Source organism: Parasteatoda tepidariorum, chromosome 6 (genome assembly GCF_982258835.1).
Source record: "Parasteatoda tepidariorum strain Cologne lab strain chromosome 6, Ptep-v5.0, whole genome shotgun sequence".
Classification (NCBI taxonomy): Eukaryota; Metazoa; Arthropoda; class Arachnida; order Araneae; family Theridiidae; genus Parasteatoda; species Parasteatoda tepidariorum.
This window is the reverse complement of record NC_141760.1, coordinates 86,756,444-86,779,380: the sequence shown is the minus strand read 5'-3', so window position 1 is coordinate 86,779,380 and position 22,937 is coordinate 86,756,444. Positions and strand designations below refer to the sequence as shown.

The window sequence follows — 22,937 nt, the reverse complement described above, 5'->3', positions numbered from 1 at the left end:
TTAAACAAAGCAGAACAAACAGAATTTTTCATTGATGTATTTTAGTAGATTTCAGAGCATTCAATATAAGGATATAAAATTTTAAAGAAATAAAACCAGTGTAAAATGCGTAAATGCCTGTTAACGCTTATTAACACTAAACTCTATACACAGAGAAGAAATAAAACTACACGTTTTTCGGAAAGAACGCATCTCCTCTCATCAGACAGTTTCTAGATGCCTGATGAAGAAAGGCTCGATTTTCCGAAATATACATCTTTATATCTCTCCTATGGTGTTTTAACCAGTCTGAGTAAATATTCATACTAATCACGACTTGCACATTAATAGGTCCAAAAGTTAGTTCAAGAGAAAAAAATTTATCAAATCAATAAATAATACAATTCTAGAACAACTTAAAATCAAATAGCACTGCTATTTTTGTATTTCTTGCCAAATAAAAAAAAATGATAACTTTAGAAGATTAGTTACCAAAGAAAAAACATTAAACAAAATGTCTAACTATCCTTGTTATGTAATGCGTGTCTAATTAAAGAATTTTTTCTGAATCACTAAACTAATGAATTTCTAAAGTTAAAAAAGAAAAACTGTTCTAAAAGTGCGAAGTAAAAGCCATTACTTGATTAATATCTCAATTACGTGTTTAAACTGTTGAAGCAAAACGGTAACAAATAGAGTGAGCTGTTTCCACCGGCTACAAATAATTGAATTACAATGTCGACTTCCGTATCAGCATAATATATCCCTTATAATCCTGACATAAGCTGAAAAACGCTCCATTGCTGATGCAAAAAATGTGTCAAATGACACTCAAATTGTAACATCAAATAAAGGCTCTTTTACAGTAATTGATGACATACGTCAATATTATTCCATTTTATTTATGAGGATCTGTTGTGGGAAAAATCTTACGCCTTGGTGGATATAGATAAAATACAAATTATGAGTCTTTTTAAGACAGAAAAGAAATTTAACTTCCATTTTAAAATATGGCGAATTATATAAACCTTTTCTTTTTATTTACTATGTAACTAATTTATTTATTTATAATTATAATTTTATTTATTTACTAAGTAACTTGAGGAATTTTTAGATATTTTTTGTTTAGTTTTATTGATTAAAACCAAATTTTAAATTCGAAGGTTGTATTTAAAGCTTTTTCAAAGCATTATATTTCCTGTATTCACGTATTTTAATTACTAATGAAATAAAGAAATATTTACATTTCAATTTATCTCTGTAATATGCGTTAGAAGTATGAATGTTTTTTTTTATTTTATTTATTTATTTATGTATTTTCATTTATGTATTTTTTACCATTTTTTTCGACATAAACTATTAACTCAATTAAAAAGGACATAATATTAAATAAAGCACATTATTAACTCGTCCGTGTTTCATTTTCTCAACGGTAGGGGTAAGTATTAAAAGAGGTTGTTTCAATTTCCGGTAGAAGAAGTATTGATTTCTATTTGTTGCTTTTTTTTAACATCATTTTTTTACTTATCTTTTAATGCAATTTATTTGTTTTCGATGGCGAAAGATTCGTTTACAAGTGGCGGCAGTTGTTCTGTTTCCTGGTACACTATACGCTGAAGTGCTGATTTGTTATCTGAAATTAAGATGTTTAAATTCCCAACAGACCCATCACGCTGAATTCTAAGGCTGGATGAAAAAATGAGTTCTGCTATGTCGTCAGAGGAGGATTTCAAGACTTCTTGTAAGGTTCGTTTGTTTATTTAGGACAGATGATGAATATAATAATTTTGGATCTTAAAAGAAAGAATATCGGTATAAAAGTGCTTTATTTATTTGAACTTAATAAAATTTGGGAGGAAGTAGAATTCTGTGGGGTGTTACGCTAACGCTATTTAATAAAATGTCAATAACTTCATTGGGTGACCCAATTCTTTTACAGGGGTCTGTCTAGGTTTTTCTGAGAGGTACCTATTTTGTGAAAATTTAGACATAATTTGTGAAAAATTAAAAATTATATTTAAAAATCCAACACAAAAATATGGCAAGAATATGGATTTTTCATTTCTTAAGGAATACAAAAATAAAATTTTAAGAAAAAGTATTTTGTGAAACTACCGTTTTTCCTAAAATTAAATTTGTGAAACTACCATTTTTCCTAAAGTTGAATTTGTGAAGGTACCGCTAAACGGTAGTAAATTCGGTCTGGACAGACCCCTGTTTTATTATATGGATCATTCTCTGATAATGGACAACATTGATTTAAAATAATTAATAAATACTGCATTCTTTTAGTTACTGATTATTTGTATATAAATACAAATCTAAATGTCTGTTGTCATGAAGAAACTTCACTCTTGTTTTGCATTTTTAATCTGTTTGCAATCAAAATTTGGCTATACTTAGGAGATAATTGGATACCTGTAAGTGACATCATCACTGGCAAATTGTGGCATTTGTCGATTCAGAAGCCAATCAAGTCCGACACTTATGTCTGACGTCGCTTACAGATATCCAATTAAATCAGATTTAGATTACGTGGTTAGGCATAATCACTTTACTTTTTCTTGAGTTGCAAGTACTCAATTAGATTTTAGGTGACTAATATGGTGGTCGGATTTTTAAAAATCCCAAGAAAATAAATATTTTTGAAACAGCCATTAGTGAGCTCAAGCATCCTTCATTAGAACGTTTTAAAAACAACTCGAAAAAACTTCTATTTAAAATCACCACCTTTAAAAATCATTTTTAATATTAAATCAATGTCGGATTTCAGAAATAAATAAAAAGTAAGAAAGCTCTTTATAAATCAATTTCAGCAAATTTATCTTCCTTAATAATTATTTTTATTTATTATTATTTTATTATTTATCACTATTTTATTATTTATTATTGTTTTATTTTTTATTATTGTTTTATTTTTATTATTATTTTATTTTTATTATTATTTCATTTTATTACTATATTATTTTCAAAATAATGAACTTTGTTAAGTCACCAATGAATATACAAAAACATAATTTTGAAACAAAAACAGCAACACGAGATAGATTTTACTTTATTTATTAAGAAAAAAAACGTGTTTGTTTCCTTTATGTCTCAAAAGCTCAAATATTAAAAATAGAAAAAAGAGAAAAAAACATAATTGTTGCCTTTAAGCAATTGAAATTTAGAAAGTAATTGTTGCACCCTTTTCTAACCCATTGACACAGATTTGACACCGGTGTCTCTTTTATTTATTTTTTCAGACACTTTAATTACAATCAAAAATATATTTTGGTTCTTTTTAATTATAAAAAACAATCTAATAGTTATTTAAAAAATCTGTTAGAAACCGGAATTATATATGTACCAAAAAAAAATTTTTTTAAAAATCATTCATATTCAAAATGTTATCAATAATTGATTTTTTAAATTAAAAGAAACTTTAGTGGTTTCTCTAAAATAAGAGGAAAATTCAAAAATCATTGTCTAGAAGTAAATCATGTTTGGAAGATTTTACCTTAAACGCAGAAAAATACACCGGTGTTTCTTGTTGTATTTCATGACCATGAATTATTAAAGTGCCAAATATAATATTTTTACTTGTTTTGTCCTAAATTAATACAAAACAATGAAAAAAGCACGAAAAATATGATTGATAAAAAATTCTGCGTCAAAATAATAAATATTTAGATAATATTGTTTGGATTCGGATACGCATCATTGATGGCATTCACAACTTTTAAATTTTGATAAACATTGAAATTTGACTCTTTTTTAAATTTATATTTAAAATAGAGTATGGTATAGTATTTGAAAAACACTTGTTAGCAAAAATCGCAAACATTCATGGTTGATTTGTTTAGATTAATTGGCATTTTTTACCCAAGGACACAAAACATGCAAGAATGACCTATCACTAAAGAATTTAAAATTTACTGATAAAGCATTCATTTTAAAATTAGCTACAAAAAATAATTCACGAATTACATTCTAGCCTTGAACATTGAAAAGACCCCTATTTCCGTTTTCCATGTTGTGATTTTAAGTGGAACTAATTTTCAGCTATTTGAGGGCGGACATTATAACAACAGCAATAAATTACATCACTTAAAAAAAATTTTCAAAAAGAGCCAACTTGATAAATTATCGGTAATTTAAAAGATTTGAAAGTAAGGAGCGCTTTATGTAAATGAAGATATTTAATTTGTTTTGATGGTTTTCCCACCTGGATTTCAATTTAACATAAACCACAACAAACCTTGAACTTGCCAGAAATTATTTAGGTTATTCAATTGGAACTGCGCAATTTACCTATCACATGAATCAGACAAGTTGAGGCTTTATGGAAATTTTATTACTTTGCCTACAAATTAAATAACTGATGAACAATATACTTCAGACAGGAACTTCACAGCCAGCAATTATAAGATTACTACAATCAAGCAGGCTTTACATGGAGAAAAAAGAATTGTAGTAAAATTTTTGTACTGTATGTAATAATATTTCAGGTAAAAAATATTTCTGTTTTATATATTCTATATAATTTTGCTTTATAATAGGGATGTAAGGAATTTCCTGCCACTATTCACTTGGGCAAATAATCGGCCGAATGTTCGGCAAAGAATTATTTGGAAAGGTATTTGTTTTTTAGGTAGGGGGGGATTTGAATAGAATTTATAAAGAATAATATAAAATCGTATTTTTTCTACACATTATCAGAAATTGTTTCTACATATATTTAAGCTCTAAAACTTGTTAATTTATATTTTGAAAGACAAACGGGAAAGCGAAATTTGAAGAATTGAAACTAGATTACTTTATACTGAGCCATGAGTTTTGCAAAGCTGATTTTTTTTAATTATATTCAGGAAGTCAAACACTTTATGTTTTGAAAATTGAGAACTTTTTTTTCTCATTTGTTTCATTTTTGCCTGTTTTCTGTTACTTAAATTTTTTTTCTTCCTGTACGGTATGACAGACAACCAGTAACATAGAAAACTGTGATTTGAAAGGTTTAAATTATATTTAAGAACTGAGGGAGAAAAAAAATTTCGATTTCCTTTTATCAGCTTTTTTAGTATGGCAGCATTTTTTAAAGAGGATTTCTTCAAATGAACGTTATTCGTTTATGGTAACTTTTTCCTAAAGTTTCGGCCATGCGAAAATAAGTTAAATTTTGGCGATAAATATTTTGTTTAAAAATTAAGAACGTTTTTTTTTTTTTTTTTTGGTTTTTATTTAGCTATTTCTATCTACCTATCACATTCGTTTATTATTATCATTATTCGTTTATGGTAACTTTTTCCTAAAGTTTCGGCCATGCGAAAATAAGTTAAATTTTGGCGATAAATATTTTGTTTAAAAATTAAGAACGTTTTTTTTTGGTTTTTATTTAGCTATTTCTATCTAGCTTAGATTATTAAAAACTTTTTATTAAAATAAAGAATCGTTGAATATTTTAGAGCAATTCATTTCAAAAATATAAAATGATGCAAAGGACTCGTTTCTAATTTTTTTTTTTTTGGGGGGGGGGCAGTTCTAACATTACGTAAGCACCTAACAGGGAGTAGGGTGTTTGTAGAGTGCTTACTTTTGCTGACAAAGGGAAGGGAAGGGTGAGCAATGTTGGCGTAAGACACTAAAATCTCCTTATTTGTTCTTAAAAAAAAATGTTCTAAAAAAAAATTACTAAAACTTATACATGAAAAATTTTAACTGCGGAATAAAATTTAAAAATCAGGCAAAGAAAAAAAACCCGAAAAAATTTCTTCAAAGAGTTTCGGGGGACAACATTTTTAAACACAAAAGATTCTATTCAAAATTTCATAACATGAATTAAAACTTAAATTTTGTTTATCGCAAAGTTGCACCTTTTTATTTCAATTTAATCCTGAAGCGAGGTAATAACAGTAAAAATCAAAGTTAAAACAAACACAAAGAAGGAGACATTTTCTTACATCAACAAAAGAATTCGTGCTTGGCTTATTCTAGTTGACAACACGGAAGGAGGATCCCAAAATTGCCAAAAAAAAAAAAAATGCTTACGCAATATTTTGAGTGCCCCTTTAAGGATCAGTTTCTGTGATAATATAATTTGCGAAAGGTCCGTTACGAGACCCAAACTTCTCCTAAAATGACCCCTACTACAATCGGATGGTTTTCCCCGATCGCACCCCAATATAAGATAACATAAATTCTTAAAATATCTTCCCCATTAATTAAATAAGAAAAAATCTGACTATTTCCACATCCAAAATGAAGGAAGCAAAAGGATCGGAAGTGTTTCTGTTCCACTCATAAAAACTGGTTTCATGGATGGATGATCTGAACGATAACGGATGAGTTGGATATAGGTTAAGAAGGAAGTTAACTTTCTCCAGAAAAGACCAAAAGATGCACTAAATATAGGTAACATGGCATTCGGTGAGATTACAAAGCAATTATTATTGTCATTTTGTTTGCAAGTTCTTGCTCTCGTGCTATAAAAAATATATATTTACTAGCCGGTCTAAAAATAATATTTTCCGTCTATTAGGAAATATGGCCGCAAATGAAAAATAAGGTGGGTTTTATTTAGTCATCAATACAAACCTGTATTTTAGACGGAGAAAAGAAAAATCTGGTAAAATTACTGTTTTTACCGTATAGTATAATAATTACATTTTTGGTTTTAAAAAAAAAAATTATTTTTATAAAATCAAAATGTGCGGTATTTAAACCATTCATTTTGGAAATTTTTCCGTTCGCATGGTAAAGGTTAACCGGAAATTCTGATCTCCAAAATTTTAGTATCATGATAAAAATTACCAAATATTACCACATTTACCAAATTTTATCACAATTATAAATCCATATTTTAGTGTTAATTTTACGAAAATCATTATTAAAGCGCTTCGATAAAAATAAACGATCTCTTTGGTGTTCCCATAGAGCCAAAAACACGTTAAATTTTACCATTTTCAGGTAGTTTTGACCCTATCCTTTGCATCAGTGAAAATGAAAACTATTAGTAAGTAATTATCTTAATTTAAAATTTAGTTTGATGCAATTTTTAAATTTCCTTTAAAAAAAATGGAAAAAGAAAGAAGGAAATCATCAGTTTGATAAATATGGACCAAGTGACTTTCTTAGTGTTCTTCCACTGTCTCTTTTACATTTTTTCCGGAAAGATTCCGGGACCGTTAAATTTTACCATTTTCAAGTAGTTTTGACCCTATTTTTCTTCTCAGTGAAAATGGAAACTATTAGTAAGCAATTATTTTATTTAAAAAATTAGCTTTATACAATTTTTACATTCTTAAAGTTTATTTGGAAAAAAAATTAAAAAAGGAAGAAAGAAATCATCAGTTTTATAAATATAGAACAAGTGACTTTCTTAGTGTTCTTCCACTGTTTCTTTTTAAACTTTTCCGGGGGAAATTCCAGGAGTGTTAAAGTACTATTAGAGTAAAATAAATGCTTTTTCATGCAATAAATAACTCACCTGTTTGCCCTGTTCTTCTTTTAGGTACATCTTGAAAATTCTCAGAATTTTCACTAATGACTCTCTGGGTGAACTGTACCTGTCTACGACTTCGAGTACTTCTTCCTGGCAGTCTCGGTAATTAGCACATCCAGGAGAAAGAGAGACGCACATTGATTCGAAGTACAAAATTTGGTGCGTGAAAAATATTGCAAGATCTTCAGCATTTTGTTTCGAAATGGATTTTGATAAAGGATCAAGTTTCAACACACGAATTACGTCATCTGGATTCAGGCACTGAAAAAAAATAAGAAAAATTAGTGAACTAGTTAATTTCACATTTTAAAATTATTCAAATTGTATTTATTAAAAAAAAGACGAAAAAAAACACTAATTTAAAGATAAAGAAATAAAATGGGAAATCGGTGAATCAGTAAATCGGCATTGGTTTGGTTTAAAGGTTTTAAAGTTTTATCTTTCGTTCCTTTTAAAGTTTTATTGTAAAGTAAATTTATTTTATAACCGTCGTTAAACAGCCAACCCAATTTTTGGGTTTACGACTACTAATGCTCAACTCCTTAATCTTGTAATTTTGAACTCAGTCCAGAAGACAAGGAAACTCCTGGATCAAGTATTGGGAAAATTAGCCTTCGTGGAGGACTTTTTGATGGAACTAACCCGCATTTGTGTTACATGGAAAGGAAGAACACGAGGACCTCCCACGATTAGCCTGACGGCAAGGGGACTCTAACCCATGATTCATTTCACGTCAGTACTGCGGTCGGTGCAAGACGGATGCGGAATTCGCATCGACCAGCCATCGCCGGGATCGAACCCGGTTCACCTCATTGGAAGGCGAACGCTCTATTCCATGAGTCATCGTGGCTCATTGTAAAGTAATTGTCAAATGACCACAGTGGTCCAAGAACCATTGCTCAAAATTTTTTCAACATTCGCTCATAATTTTTTTCCAAAATATTTCATTTTAATGACATTTACCATTACAGAGAATGCTGATAGAGATAATTTGCTATCCAAAAATATGTATTTTTATCAGCAAATAAAATTTAAAATTAAAAAAAGATACTGAATTATCGACTTTGGTAGAATTGTTTGTAAGAAGCATAATTTCATTTGTTTCCCCTTTAAGATTTTATTTTACTTTTAAGGTTTCATTATGAACTTATTGTCATAATTGTGTCATGAACTCAAAGTATTGGTTGCGCGAACCTTACGTGGTACACGAACCATAGTTAAAGAACCTTTGCTCAAAATTCTTTCAACTTTCGCTCACAATTTATGTACTATGTTTCATTTTAATGACATTTATCATTACAGAAAATACTGGCAGATTTTTATTTTATTTTTCTAATAAAATAAAACAAGTTAAAATAAATATCGAGCTATATATTATTTCACGCCAAGAGCATTCGAAACTAAGAAGCAAATTAAATTTCAACCCCTTTCTTATTTAAAAAAAGAATAATGGGTATATTAACGTGGAGTTTTCCTACGCTTTATTCATAGGAAATAACATCTTAAACAATACTTTAATTTTTAAAAATAAAAAAAAACTACAATTATCTATAATCGAAGCCTTTAAGTACTGATAACGCTATAGTTCCATAAACCAGGAAGTTCACAAGGTCACAATACTATAAACATTATCTCAGCCGCGCCCACAATATCCGAATTGTCCTCTAATCAATTACATCGTTGAACAAGTCTATAAAAAGATATAGGAAGTAGGGAACGATGTACGGGGGAGTCGCAATACAGTGATGAAGGATGTAAAATAAAAATAAGTTCGATAAAAACATGATCAATTTTTAACAATTGATTTTTAAATACAATCTTAGCTAAGAAAAAAGGACGGCACTTAAAAAGGTGAGCTCGCGGTATTTTTAGTTCCTCTGACACGAGGGCTTTGAACTGCCCCATTAGAAAGGTATAGGCGCGTACCTTTCGTGTTAACTAGTTTTTGTTGCAAATGGGAATCCCTTTTCAAATCGATATTCGTTGGCTGGCCTGATCGATTTATATTTCTATTAACTGTTTTGGCGCATTTGACTGCTGGGATATTGATCAACTCCGATGAAAAGGTATAATATCTAGATTAAAACTAAAACAGGCTTATACAGATATCACACCAATGTTAATAATAGCTTGTATTGTTTTATGATTTGAAAATTAGCTTTCATCGTACAGTCGAAGACGGTTATTACGAACCTTTATACAATGAGATCCCATGATTTAAGAGAATATTCTTAATAAATGGTTCGTATTTCAAAAAATAAATAAATAAATAAAATTTAGATAAAACTATCTTTTGGTACAGAGACCACAAATCTAAGTTAATGATAAACTTTACATACTCTTTTGAAAATTTATTTTGATAGTGTTCAAGAAAAAAAATGTATTTGTTCCAGCACGGAGCAAAAAACCCTGGTAAAATTACTGTACTATATGGTAATAACATTTCGGTGTAAAGAAAATCATAACGTTAGTAATAATACCAAAATATATGGTATTTAAACCATTCAGTTCGTGGTTTAGTATAAATAATATTTATTTATTTCTGGCCGGAGAAAAAAATTCTAGTAAAATGATTTTTATGCCATGATCTCAGGTATCATAAAAAAATTACCATCTTCTACAACATTTACCAAATATTGCCACGCATTATAAAACTATATTTTATTGCTATTTTTACTAAAATCATTATCAAAGCACTTTTTAAAAAATTAACAAGCTTTGCTATATTCCCATTGAGCCAGAAACACAGTAAATTTTACCGTATCATTTTTCTCAGTTTGAAAATCTGGTATCTTCGAAAGCGTTTAAAAGTTCATTATTTCAGAATATTCCAACAATATGTGCACAAAATCAATGAAGACTTAAAATGTAGATCATTGTTAAAATCATTGTTTAGGTACATGCATTTTCTTTAGCATTTCTCATTTGGTATTCGTGAATAGATTTATGCAAAATAGAATCTAGCTCTTGTTACTTTGATTACTCATGTGTTTGCTCACATTTTGGACTGTAAACGTTTCTGAATGACAAGTCCGATCTGCTCATTATTTTACGTTTGCACGCATATGATTATTACGCAAAAAAAAAAATTTTATTCAATATTTAGCAATAAAGAAGACGTTGACAAAGCTTTAATAAATAGGTTTCGTATCCAAAAAAGTATTGTGATGCGAACAATTTCCGAATTAAATTAAATGATAAACTTAGTACCTTTCTTGTTGATTAAAAAAAATGGTGGATAGACTTAATTTAAACATTTTCTTGCGCAAATTTTTTTACATTAGTTTTTTTCTTCTCATTTTTCTTTTATTTTTTTTTTTAATCATTTCATCTAAATCATCATGATAATTTCAGCCGATTTGGGTTTAACATTCATCCCGATTTAACGAAGGAAATAAACTCCTATGTATCTGATGCTTAACCATTGTCATTTATTACCTTCGATTTAAGAAGTTAAGAAAAACTAGGGGGAAAAAACGTTAGTTTTTTAAATGAAAATCAAACATCTAAATAAAAACAATTAATTTACAAAATATCTAAATTAAATTACTAAAAACTTAAAATTAAAATATTCAACATGAAATATTAACAAGACTAATATTATTTTGTTACGATGACACGATAAAAAAAATAACACGATAAAAAAATATAATACACTGTAAAAAAATTTGAAAAAGGAGCTAAGTTAATTTTTTGAAGATGTACTCAGAGTAGGGGGGGGGGACTTTTTAGTATATAGAACAAATGCATGAAAAAGAACAAATGCATTTTGTGAAAGATCCGTTTTTGTAAAATTGTGAAAAAATTACTCGTAATTTGTGAATATAAAATAAACATTAAATCACTTTCTTTCAACCAGGGTCCGCTTTTGTGAATTTGGGCAAATAGGGTCCGTTATTGCAAAAAAATACTTTTTCAAGGAGTTATTAAATTGTAAAGACATACAAGATTATGCTCAACACTGTAAATATATAATTTAAAAAATTAAATTTTAAAAAATAAACAGCAATTACAGCTACTAAATTAGCGATGCAACATATAAATATTTGGTATTTAGCCTATACTCCGTAACGCAGAATATTCATTTCGGACGAATAAAGGAAGAAGCGTCTGCGAAGACAAAGTTCGTTTACATATCTCTTTCTTCCCCCCCCCCTTCCTGGGAAGGGTTTATTGATTAACAAAACAATAATGAAGATTAAAAAATTTTTGAAGGGTCCGATTAAAGGATAAATTAATTTGTGAAGGGTCCATTTTTAAGTTAAAATATTTTGTAAAGGGCCCGTTTTTATGAAAAGGTATTTTGTGAAGGGTCCGTTAATGAATCCAAATTTCTTCTAAATAGACCCCTGATTATGTATCTGAATTCAACAACAACATTTTAAAAAAATATTTCACCTCTGATATACTGTTAACTAGACACAACTAAGAACCTGCATGATGAAATCTACAGAAATAAACACTTTCATCTTAAGTGAAATTAACAATGCCTTTACTTAGACAAGTATATGTTCTTTTAATCAGCTTAACCCAGTGACTTAAACTTAACGTTTTATGGTAAAATGGAAGTTTTTATTGAGCAGCAGAAGATTTATTAAAACCAATTACACATCCTCATGGTCATCAAAGTATTCAAAATGTTCGTCAGACCATCACGCCATTTTGAAAAACAGCCCGTACCGGTTCGTTCATCAATTTGCCGTACTTTTTACGTTCTTTTTATTGCCAAATTCGATTTCTATGCTTTATATGATGATTTTGTGTAATTTAACGGATCGCAAGATCTAAAGGAGAAATTGAAAAAGACAAAACATACACATTAACTACGCCATCAAAAATTACCGAAGCGATTTCGAAATCTTCTTATAATTTATCGAGAATTTTTATTGTTATTTTTTTATTTTTTTTTATTTAAATATGTGGAGGTAAGAGCAATAAAAATATTCTAACTGAACGATAAAAAAAAGTAGGATACCTAAGTAGGATTAGAAATGTTAAAGAAAAACAATTGTTTATGAAATACAAAGGTTTCGATCGAGGTTTTATAAACAAAGAAATTTTTCACCTGATTACAAAAATACTTCAAAGAAATATGTGGCGATTCGAGATAGCTTTCCTATACACAGGTCTAAACTTTGTTGAAATATTTTCTCTGAAAACCTATTGTTCAAGTAAAAGTATTTCCACATTGCACTGATAAATCATTTTTGTAGCAAGAACTAAAGGCATATCAATATAAAGAACGGTTTTTCTCTGATAAACATTAAAAAATTTAAATTGCTAATTTTAGTTTAGCCTACTTCGAAATGTTTTTCGAAGACTTTATGAAACTACGATTTTTTTTTCATTACATTGGTCTTTTTTTATTGTTTAATTTAACTTTGATCCTTGAAAGTTTATTATTCAAATTGAATCGATGGACAAAAATATATTCATAATTTAACTCATATAGCTTTTCACAAACAAAAGCTTTCAAAAACAAAATAATGTGAACAATGCTTTTCTGACTAAGGGAACAGGCTTTCTTTTAGCTGCAAATGTTATGAAAAATTTTAGATAGCTGAGCTATTAATATATTTTGAAAGATCAGGCTACTGTTCAAAATTTTCAGGAATAGCGTAATTGTTGGGGGTTGGACCCCCGCAGATTAGAGCCTGGGTTTCTAGTCTCTTATTTTAATGCTATTAAATATATTTTCTTAGAATATATGTTGAACCAATAGTACTACAAATCAGACGAAAGAATCACATGACACACGTCTCACGAGATCTTAATTTCTTTATTTTATAAGATCGCACTCGAGTAGATGTCAATCAAAAGTAGTAAAAAGAGAGATTTATTGCCAAATCTTAAATTTATAGTGAAAGTTTTAAAAATAAAAAAAACTTTATAAAGAGTGATAAAAAGCGTTCCCTATTTGAATGGTTTAAGTTCTGACAATGAGTAAAATTACTGTTTATTTATTTCTTCGTATAAAATCACACTATTTGTTTTCCTTTGGTCATTTTTTTTTTAAAGTACTATTATTTGTCACATCTAGGTAATCATCTATGTTGTTACGATTAACATATTAACAAAATGTTCTTGCATGAACTTACAATAACTGTATATTTTAAAACCAAATGTTGTTTTTGTGGAAATTATTGACGTTTAAAAAAATAATGAATGACAAGCAATTACGGAGGTTAGTAAGCGGAGCAAGCCTCCTAGTTTTTTTTTTTTTTTAATCATGGTGACAAATATTCAATTTATCTTGCAACAAAAACGGAAACAAAACGGATAACCGTCTTAATAAAATAAAACTAAACCTAAAAATTGAATCAACTAACCCCGGTTCGCCTACCCAAACAAATTTTGTATCAAGCAAAAATAAGTAATTTTAAAATTTTAAAATTTCCTTCATTTTTTAATGGAACTATAAAGTTAAAAATATTTATTTTATTAATAACATAAATTCAAAAAAATATTAAAAATTGCTGATATTAAATATAGAAAGAAACGTTAAAATTGCCCACCATTCATATTATTCATTAAAAATGTTATCATTTCCAAATGCTTTTACTGTGATCTTTCAAAATATACTGACAGTTTTGCTATGTTAAATTGTCCATAATACTTCCAACTGAAAGAGAGATTTAGTGAACGCATAGATTTAGTATTGCATTAGTCACATGATTTTGTAAATTCCCTAGAAAGGAAAAATAGATTAAGCAATAAAGAAAAAGTGACAGATAGATTTATGCGATAAAAAATTTTCGGCTTAATAATTATGATTATTATACATTAGAATAATTACTTAGGGCACTTATTTCTATTAATATACTTCTTCATATTAATATACTTCTTCATATTAATATACTTATTCATATTAATATACTTATTCATATTAATATACTTATTCATATTAATATACTTATTCATATTAATATACTTATTCATATTAATATACTTATTCATATTAATATACTTATTCATATTAATATACTTATTCATATTAATATACTTATTCATATTAATATACTTATTCATATTAATATACTTATTCTTGATAATATACTTATTCATATTAATACACTAATTTCTATTATATATTAATTTCTGTATAGTTACTATACTCAAAATTATTTTCTATTAATATATTCTTCTTAACTTTGAAACTTTAACGAGACTTTTCAGAAATCAAGTCTGTCAGCAAGTCTTTCAGTCAATGCAATGTTTAAGTCATGCAATGTTTTGAGATCATATATTTAAGGTTGATTTATAAATCAAGGCTAAGTAGATATTTTTCTGGAGAAAATAAAAATAAAAAATACCAATAAAGTAATAATTTGATTTTTTCTAAGTAAACATGTCAAACATTCTTGCAAAACAAAATATATGATCTTTTACTTTCAATTAATGTTTTTATGACATCGAAATAATTGGATAAAAGCTTTAAGTTTGAACTAGACTGCCACTACAATATTACATATAAAACATTAAAAAAGAAACATACAATGCATTGAATATGTACCTATTTAGTAAAAACGAACAAAAAAAAATCATGTAAAAATAAGTAATAAATTTAATTAGTACTTATACAAAGAACTGAAGAACAATTTCTCTGAACTTGTAATGTACCGGACGAAACAAATATTATTCAACAATTGCTCGAAACAACAAGAAGGTATTTCAGTCAATCAGTTAATGGGTTTTATTGTTAAGATACAATATCACGCGAAAATTTTCAAAACAAGATTATTATTTAAAAGGGCTCAAAATAAGTGCAAGAAAATACTTTTAAAAACAAATACTAAATAATACCATTATTTTTTTCATTGTTTTAATTATTTATAGAGAAAATTCTACTCACACTGAAGAAAGTCATGCGAATTAATTAGGAAAGAGAAAGCTCCTAATTAATTTTCATGGCTAAACTATTTTCCAGTGACTAAACTAATAATCATTAAAAAAGGCAGTAGCAAGAAAAGTAATTATAATTATTTGAGTTATTGTACTGATAAAACGAATCACGGGAGACAGACATAAAAGTAGTTGCAAACATCGAAAATATTATCGTAGATTTGAAGGCCATAACTTCATTGTTCAAGTTGTGGGACATTTTCCTCTTATTTGATGCAAAGGTGGCTGCTTTGTTTTTTTTTTTTAAAAAATCTTAATAAAACAATAATGTATTAATCATTTAAAAAAATTGCAATCTAATAAAAAAAAGACTTTCATAACTCATTTAATGACCACGATAAATGTATGAGCATGACTTACACAGTCAGCATCATACTTTTATTTAATAAATGAAGATGAGTGTGATGTCACCACCTTTATAAATGGAGTGACGTGTAAGTAAAAATATCATCATTACATATTGACTCAAACACACGATCAAAGAACAGTTCACTGTAGCAATCGGGTGATAGTGAATAAAAAGATGAGTTAAATGAGCGAACAACTACAACACCATCAGATGTTGCTCTGTTTGGACATTGATTTGGTTAAACTTTGCTCAGATGTCTTGGGGAGGAAACTGTTACGAGTGGCTCAAGAGAAAAATTTAGAGTTCAAACTTATAAAGGAGCAAAATTAAACAGCCACTTTAAACTGCATATAAGCCTGGTCTTGTACTTGAGAGCAACCAGTTGGCCAATTTAGAAGCCTGGTAATCGTAATATTAAACAAGCTCTATCGCTTTTTGAATCAGTCTGAATATTGCTAAAAACATAGAACATGAATCAATGAAAGTGATTTGCTCAGTTTACTTCTATCTGGGATTGTAACTACAATGATATGTAGTCTGTACTATCTTACCACAGTTATAAGGAGAACCGATAAGCAGCCAATAACTAACAATGTTAATAGCCAATAACATAGTAAGCAGCCAATGACTATAAATGTAAAAAATATGAAATTATGTAGGCAACTGTTGACCCTTGAAAACAAATATAAATAGGGGAATACTTGAAAACAATAATATACACATACATATACACCGAAGAGCCATTACATTATGACCACCCTCCATCTATAACAATGGGCTCGCCCAGGTTTTCATGGTTTCTCGCCCAGAAACAATGTTTTCATGGGGCACATTAGGACCCATAATCCTTATAGAACAATTCCTGACGTCTGTAAGTTACTTGAACATAGTGCAGACCAGGTTCACCCATTCATGGCAACAGTTTTTCTTGCGAATCGTTAATGGTGTTTACCAACAGGATAATGCGCCATGTCATAAGGGTCGAATCGTCATGGATTGGTTCGAGGAACATTCTAGTGACTTTCAAGTCATGTCTTGGCCCCCAAATTCTCCTGACCGTAATCCAATAGAGCTTTTGTGGTCCTACTTGGAAAACCAAATTCATGCTGCCACGCTACCCCCTCGCAATGTGAGGGAATTGCAGGACCAGTTGGTGAGCGCTTGGTACCAAATACCTCAGACTACCTATCAGCACCTTGTGGAATCAATACCACAGCGGGTGCTAGCAGTTTTGAGAGCTAAAGGTCGTCCTACATGTTATTAGCAGGGTGGTCATTATGTAATGGCTCTTCTGTGCATATTCAATATTCTTTGCTTGAAAAGGGTAAGGTTTATCCATTGTTAGAGCTACTGTCATGTACATAAACATCGCCTTTCCTTTAACTAGATATGATTAGCATTCCACAAAATAGGTAGTAAAATATTATCTATGGCAGAAAAGATTTAAAAATAAAAAATCAGATAGAGTATTGGGGGAGGGGGAAAACATCGTATAACGTAACATCTTTTAATGTTTCATCGCGTAACTTCTTTTACTGAAACAATCACGGCATTCACGCCTCTCCAAATATACAAAAATGAATTTCGTTTCTTTCTAAGAAAACAAATATTGTCTTTTTTTATATATTTACTCACGAAACAATATAAGGATTAACACAACAGATTTTTCATTCACAAAAGTTTAGTTGTAAATATCTTTGTTCCGGGTCACCAATGAGAAACATGTACGATGGCGAAAGACAGTCCAGGATATCCAATATTTTCCGGCATAGCAGTGCGTTAGATTTATATTTTCCAGTTAAAGGAATTTGATCACGCACGGACTAGGTTATACCTTGTTTTCACTAACCATTTTAAGCTTTCGTAAGGTACTAGACCTTGCTTAAACCTGCTAGTAGGAACAAGGTAAAAAATAATCGCAGTTAATTTAGTTTTAGTGATTACATATCTCATCAGTAAGTCCTTTCATAATACGAATTACTTCAAAGGAACGAGTCTTACGAATTGCTTTTTTAATTACTACTATTGTCTGTGCCGTATTTTCAGTAATAAAACGCATTTGTATTCTTCTTATAAAGCATTAAATTGAAAGAAGAAATAAAAACGAAGAAAACTTTTTCCATAAGCGTTAGAGGATAAATATTTGTTTTATAGGTACGAAGAGCGTTATATACAACTGCTAATGTATAAACAGATGAAATTAAATAATCAAAATATTAAAAAAGAAAAAAATCGAACTGGCAACACGAGGAACAACTCACATTTCAATTGAAAATAGTTGCACGTACAGTTTAAAACACGCATTACGAACGTTTGATGTAAACTAAAATGACAATAAATTCTGCATAATGTGTATATTTAAAGACTCAAGCAATCGATAAACTTTTTAAGGTGTTGATAAATATGCACAATGTTCTTTTTACTTTAATACTTATCTCTCAAATAAGATCAGTCAACTAGAACAACATCGAACTTGAATTTAAAGCAATTTTAAAACGGGGGAGTTAAATTGACAAAGAAATGATACAGAACACTTTAGAAGAATAAATCAAGCGAAAGTAACGATTCAGGAAAACACGTGTGAAAAAATCGGGTCAGATAGCAAAAGTAATAGAGGTGTAATTGTTCGGTGCGTAACCTTGGCCGTTCGTCCAGTTTCACACCAAACTATTTGAGCTCTGGATTCAAAGAGGTCATCTACCTTGGTCGTCAGGCTGTCTGATGTTGTAACAGGTAGAGCCATCTGATGATGCTCCTAATGATCATCAGGATCACGATTTTGTGACAGAATCAAAATTGCAATTGAGACTTCCAAGACAGTTTTGAGAACAATGAATAAGGAAAATGGTAAAGGGTTATAATTTTTAGACGACAACGACACTGAACCAGCCATGATATTGAATTTACATTATTTTAAAAATAACGTCAGGTTAGAAATAGTTTTTATTCAGAAAAAAAATGACAAAAAAAATATTTTTAAATGGTTTGTTATTAAGTAGGACGTATGTCAAAACTAGGAACCAAGTCCAAATAATATCCGAACAGTCGACTTGGTTTGACATAGTCAATTGAAGTATTATGATGAGTGATTATTTTAAGTTTTTTCTTTTATAAAATTGTGAAAAATCTACTCCCGATTTTTAGATGGAAAGGACACAAAAACAATGTCCTCCAAGGAGTTATAATTTTAAAATTAAAAGATAAAAACGCATTGACTCCTTTTTTTCAGAAGTAAAGTTTGGTGATACAATATTTTATGAAGATCCCCTTTATACGAAAAAATACTTGGCGATGAGTTCCTTTCAATGATAAAAAAAATTGTGGGAACAGTCTGTTAATGCTCCTAAATATTTCTTAAAATGAACCCTTGATATAATCACTAACTAATAACAATAAACACTTTTAATATTTTTAATACGGATGTGTCTGTTGTTGTTTCTAATGCCACTGCCATAGCAGCAAGCTGTTTTGGGAAACTAAGCAAATTTAAGGCAGAGGGTGCGTTTCTTGTTTTTCAGTGGTGCCATATATGGCCAAGAATACGACTTCAGCCTCATACACGTCACATTCCGTTTATAGGGCGGACCCATTCATGCATCTATTGATTCACAGATCGTAATTTTAACCTGAACAAGAAACGATTAATGTCTGATTCAGTACCCCCTGAGGTATAATTTGTCATGGGAACAGAACTTTGTGCCCCGACAGATTTAACGTGCACCAGTCAACTTTTACTACACGGGAAGTCTTCGGCCGGCTACGATCGATCTCCGATCTCTTGTACATGGGCCAAACACCCTACCAACCAGGAAGTCCCTGCCTTGGCTGCGTCTAAATACGAAAAAAATAGGGTAAAGCTAATATATGTGTAAATGCTAGATTAGTGACAGCTTTAAAAAAAAATGGGTCCTTAAACTACTGCCCAGGAGGCCACAGATAATCAACGAGCATCTCCGATCCAATCCAAGGTAGCAAGCCTAGCATGCCAGATTGTCTAGCTAAGGAATGAACTCCCCTTCTTATTAGTCTCGAGTAGTGGCGGTGACTATGGTTACGAGGTTTAACTATTTCTAATAGGGGTGTTGGGTAAATATTTAAGACAAGTTTCAGCTCGGGTTGACGCGACAGAGGAGAAAAAGTGAGAGAAGCTTCAATCTTTGAAATGTGCTATTTCTTGTTTAAAATTCAAGAAAAGGCCTTAGACATTGTGACGAGGAGAGTTCTTTATATAGACCAACTATCTGGCTTACCACAGTTTATTTTAATTATGTATTGAAATTTACAATTAAAAAAAAATCTCATAAAATAATAATTAGAAGAAACACAACATGGAGTGTTTTAAGTCAACTGAATTTAGTTCTTAACCTGTAGTTCTGGTGACGATCTCTGATGTATCTCTTTTGTTGGCGAAATCAGAAGGGAAATTTTGTTCGCATGTTTGCATGATGAACTTGCAAGTGTCAAAACTCTTGCCCAAGTTGGAACAAAAGATGATCTAATTGTTTTTAAAATAATGTCAAAAATGCGTGAAACAAGAGCAGTTTTTTCTTAAATTTCTAAAACTAAGAGATAACCCCCCCCCTCCCTGCTCTAAATAAAGCTTTGGCTTCGCCTTAACACTTGGAACATAGTTAAATAGTCAATGATACCTTTAGACTAAAAAGTTTGGAGATCAGTAAGTTAAACTAATGGCAAAGCTCGAATTTTTATCAGCATCATCAATTGTATACCTGCAAGTGACGACATCGTCGGTAAATCGTGGCATCTGTCGATTCATGAGCCAATCAGGTTCGACTCACACACGTGACGTCGCCTACATGCATGCAGTTAAGTCTGATTTAAATCACATGGTTAGGCATAATCATTTCACTTCTTCTCGAGTAGTAAGTACCTAATTGAAAACAAATCTTGAAATTTCCTAATTGAAAACAACCTAATTGAAATTGCTTTCTTCGAATCATTGTCATGCCAAATAGTATTTTTCTCATAAGATTTAAAAGCGCAGCTGAAGACATTTTTAAAATCTTATATTGAATTTTACCACAGCAAACCAGTAGATTGCAAAACATAAGTACTTATTATGGATAAAGTCGGGTCTGTACAATAAATCGCAGATCTGGTGTTTTAAATGTAGTGAATTTCGTAGAAAAAAACACTGACATTTCTTTTTCTATATATCACGTAGATAATAATATAATATACAACTGCATACATAAATTGTACATTTGTCACAGTGTGCATCAATCAGTAATGATCAATGCATCAATCTTATGAGTAAATAAATTGTAAATAATATAGTATATTACTGTATGGATAAATTGTACATTCAACAAGATAAATTGCGCAAAATCAATTGCTTAAATTGCATAGTTCATAACTAAACAAACATTATATTACTAACAAAAACACATTATTAATATTTTTTTGTTTTTTTTTAATACTTTTCTGTCTAAAAATAAAATTAGACGCTTAAAGAAAATTTTTATATAATTTATAATTCAATATTAGTATAATATTCAATTAATAAAAATGCACATAGCAGCATTAACCTTTCACATGACTCATTAAAAGAATTAAATTTGGGCTAAACTATAATTAAAAACGAAGTTAATGAAATAAACAAAAATTGGGCACTAAGCTTTTTTACGGATATTAAGTATTTTAGATTATATACTATGACGTCGTAATTTATTCATTGCGTTTTGAAAACGTTGCATATTTAAACTAACAAAAGTTACGCAGAAGCAATTTATTACTGCAATATTTTACAACTATTGATTTGTATTGATCAACAACAAAAATTCATAATTCATGGTCGATTGAACGAAACAATTAAAAAACTTTTTCTTTCTTTTTTTTGGTGACACAATACATAAAATGTAATTCAATAAGCGAACGAATAAGAAAGAATCACTATTTTGTTAGGAAACACTGCGCAAATTACAGTATTAAATAACTAGATAGTAACTTAACAAAGGAATTATATAACATGATTTGCAAAGTTAGTAAATATTTTTCATGGCAAGCACGCTTATGTAATTTGGAATGTAAACGTAATCTGAGTATTGATTAAGTTACGACATTAATAATAGAAGAGCGAAAAATTTCAAGCTCTGAATCTCACATAAATAAAATCACAACAATGGGAGCTATTTGTATCAATGATACACTGAATAATTTAAAATTGATGCAATTTAGTTGCTGTTTAAAAGAAATTTGGGTCCGTTAACGGACCCTTCACGAAATATCTTTTTATAAAAACGGACCATTCACAAAATATTTTAACTTAAAAACGGACCCTTCACAAAATATTTTAACTTAAAAACGCACCCTTCACAAAATAATTTTTCGTTTAATCGGACCCATCACAAATTTGTTTATCTTCATTATTATTTTGTTAATCGAATAAACCCTTTCCAGGGCAGAAAACAAGAAAGATGGATGTAAACGAATTAAGTTTTGTCTTCGGCAGACGATTCTTCCATTATTCGACCGAAATTAATATTCTGCGTTCAGCAGTAAAGACTAATAACCAAATATTTGTATGTTGCATCTCTAATTTAGAATTGTTGTTTATTTTTTTAATTATAATTTTACAGTGTTGAGCATAATCTTGTATGTCTTTACAATTTAAAAACCCCTTGAAAAATTTTCTTTTTGCAATAGCTGACCCTATTTGCACACATTCATAAAAGCGGACCCTGGTTGAAAGAATGTGAGTAATTTTTTCACAATTCCACGAAAAACGGACCTTTCACAAAATGTCTGGACAGACCCCTGTAGAGTTAGATCACAAAAAAAGGTTTTCAAAAATTGAAATTGAAAATTAATCGTAAAGCAAGATTTTGAGGTTTAATATATATTAAATTATGCTTTTTTTATGAAATGCAAAGATGTAATGTATCTACAAATAAAAATATGCAAAATACTCACAAAACTTTTATTGGAAATGAAGTTTAGAATGGTAAACTTCGAAACAAGGCTCAAGACAAAGTACTGCCTCGCAATCTTTACAGCAAATTCACTATTCTTCGCGATTATCATTATTTATTTATTTTTGACAATTTGTTTTTCACTAACAAAATTTTGCAAATCAGGATGCATATTTCGCGAAAATATGAACAACTAACACCTAGAGAGCCTAGAGTAAAAGAGAGTGGACAAGGGAGAAACGATTCCTGATTGGTGGACAGAAAAACTTTACCGCCGGAGGCGAGAGTGGAAAAT

At 29.6% G+C, this 22,937-nt stretch overlaps 1 protein-coding gene across 1 annotated transcript in view; it reads right to left on the bottom strand.

Annotated features, from left to right (window-relative positions):
• The window catches only part of LOC107446210 (uncharacterized), a 92,180-nt gene that overhangs the window by 56,235 nt on the left and 13,008 nt on the right, over positions 1–22,937 (bottom strand). The window contains exon 2 of the mRNA XM_043040418.3: positions 7,445–7,720. Coding sequence (XP_042896352.2) covers positions 7,445–7,720 — 276 coding nt within the window. The remainder of the gene's footprint in view (positions 1–7,444; positions 7,721–22,937) is intronic.